The sequence below is a fragment of the Tyto alba genome, unplaced genomic scaffold, assembly GCF_018691265.1.
Source record: "Tyto alba isolate M040663 unplaced genomic scaffold, T.alba_DEE_v4.0 Super-Scaffold_2, whole genome shotgun sequence".
NCBI lineage: Eukaryota > Metazoa > Chordata > Aves > Strigiformes > Tytonidae > Tyto > Tyto alba.
The window spans coordinates 25,806,867-25,819,459 of NW_024881282.1; the positions used below are offsets into that span (position 1 = coordinate 25,806,867).

Genomic DNA, 12,593 nt, shown 5'->3' on the forward strand with positions numbered 1-12,593 from the left:
AAGTGCTTCTGGACAACTGCATTTTTCAATTAGTTTTCAATATATAGCTGCCTTCTGCCTCATCTGTCTTAAGGTAGCTGTAATTACATTATGAGCTATATAAACAGATTTCTGGGACACTGGAGCCTGAATCCTCAAAGTTATGACATGTCTTTTAACGTCAGACTGAATTCTTTGAAAATGGCATCCAGGATGACATTTTTAGAGGCAAACACAAAGGGTTATTTCACCTAGATTTGCAACTAATGGAGCATAACTCACCAATAATTCCTTTTTGCCTTCTCGTCTTTTTTTCTGACAAAAATCAGTCCTAGTTATTGATTTTTAGGGTTTGGGGATTTCTTATTTCTGTTTTGTTTTTTGGTTGTTTTTATTTTTTTTTTGTCAATTTGCATTTGTCCCTCTAGACGCAACCTGGACCATTAACATTTGTGAATTTATTTGTGATTCTACCCAGTACTGCATTCTGAAGCCTATGTTTGTTCCATTCTACTTTTTCCTAGTAGAGTGTTTTTAGAGGGGAGCTATTATTGAAATTGAGAGTGCTTGTAATTTTGTGTCTCATTTATTGTTTTTTTCAAAGTGATATATTTTCTGTAGTTAGCATATTTATTTCAATAGGAAGCATACTTGCATAAGCAGAAAATCTTGAGTTCCTGGAAATTATAAGACCAGTTATTTTTGCTGCTATTAGATACCTTATTCCCTTTTAATCCATTAGCACTTCATAAATTGGAATTATATGGATTTTCATAGTTTACATGCTCAGTGAAGCCTTTACAAGCATATTTTGAAGGACACACTTTCAAGGTATTTTAGTCTTGTTTTTTGGGGTTCTCCCCCGCCCCACCATGGAAGGTCCTTGGGACCAGTTTTAAAGGTATTTATAGGCTAGAAAAGGTGGACATCTTGTGAAATCCAGTCTGGGATGATATATGTCCTGCCAGTTAGCACAGAGAAAGAAGGTCTTCAGGAAGTATGCGTAGTATGTTTTATGTATGTAGGTTATACTTAGAAGGACTACTCATAGTGTCGATGTTTTTTTAATAGAATAAACTTCCTTTTCTTTTCTTTAATACAAACTGACAGAGTGGGAAAGAGACAGGAACTGTGAGAGAAGATGCACTGAAGGTTCAAATAGAGAGGTTCAATATTGATCTATTGTATTATTGCCAACATTTGGGGGATCATTGATATGCACTGGTCTACACAGTCATTTAAAAAAAATAGCTAAATTATATTCCTGTTAGAGTCATTAGATTCTCCAAAATATGATTGCTGAAAAATAGATTTGATTTTCCTGAAAACTTAATAAAAATTAGTTGTGAATAAATATGTTTTAGTCTTTTCCCAACAGAAGAGATTATTTTTTAAAATCCGTAATGAAAAAATAATTGGAGAAAGCAAAGCACCTTTCCCATGAGTTAAGAAGGGACAGTTGCACGTGCTGTCTGTACTGAGTCATTTCATTCCCTGTTACTTTGGGTATCACAGTAGTCTGTGAACACGTGAATGAAAAAACTAACCAGTAGTGTGGGAATTAACTGACTTAAGTGGGTTTTCAGTTCACTCTCAATAATTTTCCTCATCTCTGTGCAGTGGAGCTTGTGGTCCAGAGGAACTGGTACTGCTGAGGTAGCAGTTAAAATGCACTCCAAAGAATGGGAGGTATGGCTTCAAATCCTGTTAGGCTTAGAAGTGAGCTGGAGTTGCATTGTCTGTATTCCTAGAGGGTCTTAGCCACTCGTTTACTAAATAAAATGGCAGACAAGGTGGAAGTGCACCTCCATCTCTGCTGTTCATTGAGAACAAATTAATCCTAAAGTTCTGAATAGGTTCAAGTCAATCAAAATTGGGTATATTAACCCTCAATTTTTTTCATCGAGCTGTAATCTTATTTACCCTGTCCATCATCTAGCGATCTCTACAAAGATAGCTCTTTCAAAACTCTTCTTGTAACCCATGCAATGTGTGTCTTTTTGTATTCATATGCATGGAGCTCTAGGTATATCTCAACAGAAGTTTTATGTATGTTTAATCAGTAGAATCCAGCATTGCTCTACTCCATGATTCACTGGGTATACAGATAAAAATTGTACCTGATTTTTGTCTTGCTTTTTTACCCCAATAGGCCTCTGTAAAATCACCATTAGAGCTGTATTGACTTTTACAGGACTGCTGCTTTTTAACTCTTGCTTTTTCGGGGGTTTTTTTGCATCATATATACAGGATTATGTTCCTCGTTCATCCCCAGTCTATACCTCATACTGATTGTTTATTTATGTTTTTTTTCTTTATTCCATGATGTTTCTGGCATTTAATACATGACATTTTCACTTACATTCTATTCACATTCTCCAAACTTATTAATTTCCACTATCTCCAATTTCTTTGTTCAGCCAAGACCGTTCATCTTTCTTGATGTTAGCGTTTTTAAACTCTTTAAAGTTTTAAACTTTTACGGTTTTTCCTTGTTTCTTGTCAGAATGTTAGATCAGTTTAGATGCTTCAGCTAATTTATTCTGAATGTAAAGGACATACTACTAGTGACTGGGAATTTTGTTGGGGGTTTATTCACTCTCCTGCTTGATCTGAGAGAAGATCAATGATCTTCATGTCCTTATCCTAAAACCACAGCTGAGATGATTCACATTCTTCTATTTAGAAACAAGCAATTTGTGTTTAGTAGATTAGGATAATTTTATGGACTTTAAGATTTGGATGTTTTGATGAATGTATGGCATCAAATGATTGACAGAATCCATAATAAGTGGACATTCAGCACTATGGTTTCAATTGAATAAATCTCAAAGATTATATCCTTCTGTGAGCCTTCCATATCTCTTCAGTGTACCTCACGTCTTTTTTAATTCAGTTTTTCTTCTCCATGGCTTTTGACTTTGACTTACAGTGCCTTTCCTCCTTGATTTCAGATGAATCTTATCTTAATACAGTCAGCCTAATAGAAGGTTGTCTAAGTAGGGTTCAAAATGTGTTGTTAGTACCTACTAACGATCACTTGTTACAGAGTCAAAGCACAATCTGGGGTTCAAATCAGAACAGTGGTAATCAGCAATATGCATATTTCATAAAGAACTGGACATATACATAGGTATGGAGATCATGAGTAACTTTCAGAGAAGAAATACTAAGATTTCTTTTCAGAGATTAAATTAATCTCTGGGTGATTTCTTCTGAAACATCTGGCAAAAATTGCTGTTTGACACAGAGTACTTCTCTGAAAATTTTGCCTGAAGTCTGTACTGCTTTTTTTGAAGAGCACTTCTTGAAAACCCTCATGCTTTCTGCTTCTGTGGGGGAGGAAAGGAGGAGCAAGAATATTAATTCAGCCTTAAGAGGTTTCACATATCCCAGAAGAGCCTAAAGTGATTCTAATTTAATTGCCGCTGCTGAGATAGGTAGCACAAGACATGCAGTATTGGAAGCTTCTCTCTGACCTCTTGATTGACCAGAGTGATTAGTTTGGAAGGCCTTTAAATTTTAAAATGGAGAAGAGATACAGAATGTGGATTACAGAGAAGGAGAGAAAAAATACAGTGCTGCATAACCTGATTTGTCTGTCGCCAGCACTGGGTAGCTAAATTTTAAAGGAAAGTTAATTTGAGAGAGTTTGGTTGCTTTTGGTTTTTTTAATTTCCATTTTCTGTTTTTGCAATTCAACACATTGATGGTGTTATTTTCTGACTAGTTATTTCATGCAAATTTCTAAAACCCAGAAGAATCCTGCAATCATTTGTTGAGGTTTTTTAATGAACCAGCAGTGGTATGCAGGTTGAACCAACAACACTTACCTTAAACGTGTTATGAATTATGATTACTTCAGGCTTAGGTTTACAGTTTAAAAAGGACACTCATAACGTAATGGAATAGTGATTAGCACTCACAATTCTTTTTAGAATTTTGAACCACATGAACAGAGAAATAAAATCAGTTCCTTCAGCAAATTACTACTAAGCTTTTGCTGACTAAATCATTAGGGATCATTTGAGACCATGATGATGTGATTCAGAAAAATGTGGACCAGTTTGGAAGATTTAGGAAGTCTGAAATATGTTGTATAAAACAAGTCATAAAATGAAATTATGGAAGTGTATATAACCTTTACTTCTAGTCTGTAGATTTCTGTTCCTTTATTAAATACCTGAATGCCTGAAAGATACATGTAAGGCATCTATCACATTAAATTCTTTCCTCCACTCATGTTATGCTCAGGTAAAGAGCTATACTTCTTTCATAAATCTGATTTGTTTTGATTTCCTGTTTATACTATATGTGTTGTTTGAGTGGTTTGACTGGTTAAAAGGTGGGGTTTTTACTTGATTTATCTGTCATCCTCTTTCACCTTTCTTGTTCTGCTTTTCCTCTGATTGTTTTGCACAGTTTTGACCACTCTCTTGTGTTGTTCACATAGTTTCTTGGTCTCCTTCATCTGGATGTCACTCTGTATTCACTCACTGTATTTTGTATTATCAGGAGGAAAGAGACATTTTGACAAGGTGACCATGTATGACATGTCAGAAATCATCCCAGAGTGGAAGAATATGCAGCTAATGTCTCACTGATTTTGCCTATTCTTGTAGTAATGAGGTTTCTCGATGTTTGTTGATAATTTGTAATTTAATAACACCTGACCTGTCTTAATGTCCTGATTCAGACCTACAAAAGAGTGTCAGCAATATGTAGAACATTAGTATTTGTGGGATCTGGGCAGGATTGTCCTTTCTTGCTACGGGAGCTGATTTTCAGTCTTAAACTACACTCTTAAGTAAACGGTCTTTGCATTTATACGAGGCCAATACATTTGAGGTTTGAACTAGATGACCTTTAAAGGTACCTTCCAACCCAAGCTATTCTATGACTATTATATCAGAGAAGTGAAGTTAACATGTAGTATTTGCAATGGAAAATTAGGTGATCTTTTGGATACCCTGAAAGACCACTGAGCTGTCTGAAGATGAGGAGGAAGACCTTGAAATTGGCTTCATCTTCTTTGGAAAACTATCAGAAAAATAGGAAATGCTTTTGCAGCAATTGTATCAGCAATTTAGCAGATACTTTATAGAAGGGAAAAATTATTTTACTTAAAATATAACCCAAAACAAAACAGATTTCACTCACACTCCATCTCATGTTTGTAAACTCTCAAATGGATGTATGTCTAAGGAGTCTGTCCAGCAGTCAGGCACCCACCATGCTGTGTCCAGATCCTAGGTCCAGTATCTGCTGTAATGACTCGGAGAGCATGGGACACCAGCTGTCAAGTCTTCCTCACTTGGGTGGAAGGTCTTCCTCACTTGACCCAAATCTCCTGGGTCCTTTGTAGGCTGGCAACTATTTTCAGGTTTTGGATATGCCTTTTTTTACCCTTACGGAGCTGCCAGCACTCTCTCTGTCCTTCCCCACCTCTTTGAGTCACGACTGTTCACTGGTTTTGTCTTCACGGTCTAGTTACGTTGTGAATCTACATACATGCCTATGGTCTTGATGATCTGATAATCCATGTGCCGTTATTATAGGCCAGTCTAAAATGCCTTTTCCTTCTGTGTCTTTTCTTCTTGTGCCTCAGCACCCAAATATTTCCATTCATTCTTCATTCACACCAATCTTAGCCTAGTTCTCTACAAAGATACTATATGTATTGATAGTAGTTTCCTTATGAAATTAATACAAATGAGAGATGTTCCCACTTAAGAAGGATTAGGACTTGTATCTTGTGTTTCTGTGGCACTACAGGGACTCTGCTCTTGACTACTTATTTAATTCCTGAACAACCAGAAGTCAAGTATCTGACTGAAGTATTAATTGAGCTAGAGATCTTTGTATGTGGATAGGAGCTAATTTTAGGAAATTTCATAGTGTTATGGAGCAGATTAATCTAACCTGTGCAAACCCAGCTTTAGTCACCTGTAGCTGCTACTATGTAAACACTTCATATCAGCAATGATTGTAAGAGATTATTAACTATTAACAAAAGCAATTATTTTAGGGTCACATATCTTAATCAATAGCTATTGCATTGTGAAAACTCATCTTCTTCTAATGTAAATGGAAGGAGACAGAAAAACATCAATATGCCTAGAATTACCTTTTTAATAGTACATGCTTCAGGGTAGTGGTAAAACTATTGTTCGGAATGTAGAGACATCAACTGGCACTGTTACCTCTCTAAAAAGAGGGAGAAATAATTTACTTATGGATTGTTTTGTCCACTGTAATCATGTAAGAAGAGATCACAAAAAATAACCCTTTTATATAATTCTCACAGCGGCATCATCAATACAATTTCCATCACCAGTCTTTAAATTCCAAGGAGACTGAGGATTTAGACATATATGAACAAACTACATTACCGGAAAAAATTGTTCCACACCTTTTGATCCATCATGTGCCATCATATTTACACAGAAGTGTAACAAAATAATTGCCAAAGGAACATGTAGAGCAAAATGTGGCCTTGTTACCTTAAATAGTTGCCTTATTACCTTAAAAAATGTTGCCTTATTGCCCTAAAAATGTTGCCTTGTTACCTTAAATAAAAAATATTAACTAAATGTCTCTGTAATATTTTCCTTCTCGTTCCCTTTTAACATGTAGAGCAAGTCTTATCTTTTTGTTTTGAGATTTGAAAACAAAAAGAGTGGTTTGACATTAGCTGAGAATGTGTTTGAATTCAATGTTGTCTACATATATCTAATATTATGTCAGATTTTTTGTATGAAAGCCCTGTTCTGTTCTTAAAAGCTTCAAATTCTCAAGACTGCTTTTGAAACATTATTTTTAAATGGACTTTATACAAATCTTGTGAAAGCAAATATTTATTGTGTTGCATTTTAGGTGTTCAATTCACATCATGTGCTGTTGATTTAAATGAGTATGAAATTTTTCTAGAAAGCTGAATGCAAAATAATGTTTGTTAGTAAACTATATTTGCAAGACCATTGCAAGAGGGGAGAATCACCTCCTTTGACCTGCTGGCCACAATTCTCTTGATGCAGCCCAGGGTACGGTTGGCTTTCTGGGCTGCGAGCACACATTGCTGGCTCATACTCAATTTTCCACCCACTAATACCCCCAAGTCTTTCTCCGCAGGGCTGCTCTCAATCCACCCATTTTCCAGCCTGTAGTTGTGCATGGGATTGCCCTGACCCCTGTGCAGGACCTTGCCCTTGGCCTTGCTGAACCCCATGAGGTTCACACAGGCCCCCCTCTCCAGCCTGTCCAGGTCCCTCTGGATGCCATCCCTGACCTCCAGCGTGTCCCCGCACCACACAGCTTGGGGTCACCGGCAAACTTGCTGAGGGTGCGCTCAATCCCACTGTCCGTGTCACCAACAGAGATGTTAAACGGCACTAGTTGTAATCTTAGACAGCTTCAGTAAGATCAACATATTAACGTACTCATAAAGACTGCATTCATATAGGCTGGCAGTATGCTGGCAGCATTTCCAACACTTAACGTTTTCTTTGCCCTCTAGAACGCGGGCGATAGCAGTGTTCACAACATATCAGTGAAGTGGTGGGGTCTTTCCCTGTTGTGGGCACTGAAAGACAAATTAGTTTCTCAGTCGCACAAAGTTACAGACAAAGGATAAGAGTATGGTTTTAAGGCCCATTAATGTAGTCTTTCCTTATTTCAGAACTGTTAAAAAAAATGACATCATTATGTGTTCTTCAGCAACAGCATTTTAACACAACATAATTCCATCATAAACAAAAACTCTTGCTGACTCCACTGTATAGTTTTAGTAATCTGCCATTTCTTTTTCCACAGGAGTGTGGTTGTACCAGTAAAGAAACCCCCTCCAGGTAGTTTGGCTGTTACCACAGTTGGAGCTGCCACAGCTGGGAGTGGACTGCCACCGGGTAGTACACCTAATATATTTGCTGCAACAGGAGCTACACCAAAAAGTATGATTAATACAACAGGTATTGTCCTTAAATATTTTTGTGACCCCCATTTTTTCTTGTTTGTTTTTTGTTCTGTTACTTTTAGTGGTGTTTTGGTTTTTAATCATCTGTTTTTGTTACTGTTTTTGTACTTCTGAAATAAAAATCTTGGCCTGATTTAGAGCCAGTGTATTCTCTTAGCATATGTTTATAAACTTTGATAGTACACATGGGACTTGCACAGCCTCAAGTAAGTAAATAAATAGCCTTTATACTGTTTTATAAGTGTAGTTTAGAGTTGAAATGAACTAACTTGTCCAGTGCTCTGCATTAGAGGATGTCTATATGATATATACCAATTAATCCCTCCTTAAGCATCAAAGAAAGTAAAGACAACTAGCTACTTAATAAATACATCAGATTGTGGAGGATTAATATTTTGGACAGTTACTATTTGTCAATGAAAATTATGCTATGATTTTTGGAAGGTTTTTCAGTAGAAACCTACCTAATTTAACTGTAGTCATGTCTTAACAGTAGTTGCTTATTATTACCTATAGAAGGAGGGCAAGACCTTATTTTTTTAATTATTTGTAATAGTAATAATGGGATTGTCTATCATGAAGGAGCCTGTTGACCATGGAGACTGGTTTCCATTTGGAAATGAATCCTTACTGAGAGCAAAAGACATTTACTTAAACTCCTTTGAAATGTCTGGCTATGGTCTGTTTTCTTTCTAAACTAAGCAAAAGCACTTGAGAGAAGAGCTCTCTTCAAGGATATCACAACTTCAGTCAAGGGTTGAGAAAGTGAAAATCTCCATGGGGTTGCAGAATATGGAGGGGGAAGCTTTTGGCATCCTTCTGCTTCATGGAATAATATGAAAACACGCTCATTTTTTTTTTTTTCTTTCCTTTTGCAGATTACCTTTAATACCTGGTAATAGAACTTTGATTTTTCTAAGGATAAAAAAAAAAAAAATCTTAAAATCTAATTGTCCTGAGGCAGATGGGAGGAATGAGTGCTCTGAATAATGTTATCACTTCTATGAACAGTGACATTTGTGTAGCCACTTCTGTTAATCTTGAATGGATTTCCTTTTAGGTACTCTTATGTCATGCAAAAAAAATCCTACATTGGAAACTTTATTTTCCAAATGATACTGAATACTGTAACCTTTTCAGTCTCCTCACTGATAAAAGATCTGAACTGTTTTAGCTGGAATGTAGTAGCTCTTCTTTGTAAGTAATTGCATTTAAAAACCAGTCATTTCCCTGATACTGTTCTTAGTAGAGGACAGTATTGCAGATACCATGGAACATTCACTGTGGATTAAAGGCTACTTTTTTTTGGTAGATCTTACAGATTATTTTTTTTTTAATGCAATTGTTTTTATTTCCTAGTCCATGGATTAGCTTGATTAAAGGAGAAGTATTGATTCAATGGAATTTCAGAAAGAATCAGATTTAATTAGAACTATATGTGTACTGGACTTCTTCAGTAAAGCATTTTATGCCTGAATTCATCTGAATGAGTTTTATTGATTAATTCTCTTAAGAAATAGTTCAAAAAGTCCTTCCCTTCCCAACCTTTTTTTAAATATTTGAATTGCATATCAACATTTTAGAAATGCTAAACACAGTAATGACAGTAAAAAAAAGTAGCATCACATTGAAAACATAAATATCTATTAGATTAAAATGCTCATTTTGCCATTTTTAATTAAGGCATGCCTATGATAGTTAAGAGGGTGATTATGTATGTCAGTTTTTGAGATATATACATGAAGTATCCAGATACTTTCTGGTTTATATACTTGTAGTCTGTTAAATTATCTATGCTATTAATGATTTTAAAGTAGTGTAGAGAATTTCACTGAACAGCACTTTTTTCTTTTTTCTTTTTTCTTTTTTTTTTTTTTTTTTAGCTATGGCAAAAAAGAAATAGTATACAATTTTTTAGAAACACTAGATGTCCCCCCAAACCTGTTTGCAGTTGTTTTACAGTATGTCACAGATACTCTAGAAATACAGGTTTACCTTTGAGGTCTGTTCTGTGCTGGACTTGTGCAAAAGGTGTTTTTTTCAGTTTTTCATGGATTGCAGTCAGTGTTTACATTCCATCTGCCATCGCTGTCATAGTCAATGTCATTATCACAATGTAATGAGATGTATGTTACTGAAGTTCTTTTAGTGCTTTGAATGTATCTTTGGGGAGATAGGTTTTCTTCGTTCATTTCTTTATGTAAGAAACTTATAAAGATTTTTAGATTGGATTTCTGTAATTCATATCCTGATTCTCACTTCTATGTTAATCCAGTAGTTCTAGGTCTGTTTGACCTTCTCTTCTGGAAGCCTAGCTGGTTAAACAATTTAGCAACTGCATTGTTAGACAGCAACCTTAATGAAGAAAATTTGACTTTGGAAGAAAAAGGGAAGAAGCAATAAAAATATGTTATCTATGTATATATGAATGTAAATATGTAAATAATATAAATATATCAATAATATAAATATGCACGTGCACACACACATATATATGAAGTCATAATCTTTTTTAAGCTACCCTGTTCCCAGCTAAGTTGCTGTGATTTCTAGGTTGGGAGTGATAGTTTATATTACATTTTTGTTTTTCCTTTTCAGTGTGTTTCGGTACATTTACAATTTGTATTTAGTCCAAGTCAGAACCCAGAGTGTAAGCCACAATCAACCTCCCACTCGCATTATAAAAACAGCAGACTAAATCAGTTCCTTGTCTAAATCATGAGCCTCACCAGCTGCTCTAGTGTCAGCAAGCCCAGCAAAGCCTGATGCATTTTGATACTGTTTTGAATGTAAATTTTCTAAAGTGACCAGTCAAATTCTGATCCTTACCTTAATTCTTTTATCAGTAAAAATCATTTGAAGGCAAATGTAAAAAAAAAAAAAAAAATTCTCCTGGATCTCAGAGAGTTTTGCACCATTGCCAGCTACTTCATTGTTAGCTGGCTGCTTAAGGAGTTAAGAAACCATAAAGGCTATGTAGAGATTTTAAGGAAACTGAAAAATAATATATGCCTATGTAATGCAAAGGACAGTGCCACCTCACCTGCTAAAACTGACCAGTAACAGGGAGTTACCAGTCATCCTTTTAAAAAATTGCCTGAATAATGCCACTGACCTCTAAGCTGGGGTTCTCCACCCCTCGTGGCTAACTCGGATGAGTCTTGCCTGTCACCCTCATGTCTGGTAGCACTGCAGTCCCTTCGGCTGTGAGCTCCAGCGGCCAGGCCGTTGGTCGCTGCCTCTCTGGCGGTGACGGTCACGCCGGGGCTGGGCCGCGGAGCGCGGGGATCACAGTGCTCTCACTTCTGCTCCAGGCCACTGAGCCTTTGCTGGTTTGCTTCGCAGAAGCTGAGCTCACGGTGCTGTTTCATCAAACGTGGTAGATTGGCATTTAGGGTCTAAGTTTAGCCCTTAGCTCTGACTCTGATCACTTCAAGTATTAACGTATGCTCTGTCTGCATCTTTTTTTTCTGGGCAGCTGTTCACAACCCATTGAAATGATACCCCCACTGCCCTCACAACTTTTAAGATCTTAAAATTCTCCCTGACTCGGTGAAGGAAACAGAAAATCTGTAATTAGAATCTTAAAACTCCTCAGACACTCGTTTCCCGCATTACTTCCTGAAAGAATTTACATTTTCTATCTTCTCTGTCATTTTTTGATTTGTATTTTATTTTCTGCCTGTAGTTGCAACTGGGCAGCCAAAAAGTGTGTGTGTATATATATATTAAAAAAAAAAAAAAATAGCTAAACTCCTATTCTCCACTCAAGCTCCTCTTAAATATACCTTTATTTTAGAAAGATCTTGCTTTACAGGATGATGTAAAAATGTTTTCATCTTTGGAATATAGTTTACGAATAATGAAAATGAGGTAAGGATTTATTTTGCCTGATTTTCAGTAGCTTTTTAAGCTTATTATTGTTATGCTAGCAAAATAAGGTATTAATTAGTATGATAATCATATGGAATGCGTTTAATTGTTTTAGAATAAATAGCATTATTTCCCTACTTAAAAGTAGACGAATAAGAAAAGGACTGTATTAAAAGTCTCTAAAAGTAATGTTTCTTCAGACTGAATTAAGACCTGTATTTTTTGGGGGACAGGTGCAGTAGACTCAGGATCTTCTTCTTCCTCTTCGTCATCCAGCTTTGTGAATGGTGCTACCAGCAAAAATCTCCCAGCTGTCCAAACTGTTGCTCCAATGCCGGAGGATTCAGCTGAAAACATGAGGTACACAACTTCTATCTTTTATTATTAATTATAATTTCTCCTCCCACAACTTCATGCATACAAAATATTGCAAAAAGAAAAAATATATCAAAATATGTTTTAGCACATTTAATATGCATTATTGTAGTTCTTCATATAATACAGTGTATATTTATATCATTTTTCAGTACTAAGAATGTATATACAAAAATAACACTTCACTGAAATTTCTAATTTGTTCAAACTATTCCAGACACTAAAACTTCATTAAAAGTAATTTTTCAGTTAACCAGCTTTTTACATTGCTCCATAATGATAGTAAGAATTGGCAGACCAGCGTGACTTGGCAGTGGAGCACTAGCAAGTGGAAAGAGGCATAATCTCTTCTGAGCAAATGAAAGCCCTATTTAAACTGGTGAGGATGAAACAA

General features: G+C 36.0%; 1 protein-coding gene across 9 annotated transcripts in view; it reads left to right on the top strand.

Annotated features, from left to right (window-relative positions):
- NBEA (neurobeachin) overlaps positions 1–12,593 on the top strand; it is a 518,250-nt gene that overhangs the window by 213,483 nt on the left and 292,174 nt on the right. For 8 of the 9 annotated variants that reach the window (XM_042793382.1, XM_042793373.1, XM_042793375.1 and 5 more), the window contains 2 exons: positions 7,792–7,946; positions 12,058–12,184. In XM_042793382.1, the coding sequence (XP_042649316.1) occupies positions 7,792–7,946; positions 12,058–12,184 (282 nt within the window). The remainder of the gene's footprint in view (positions 1–7,791; positions 7,947–12,057; positions 12,185–12,593) is intronic. The other variant, XM_042793376.1, reaches the window with a different exon arrangement.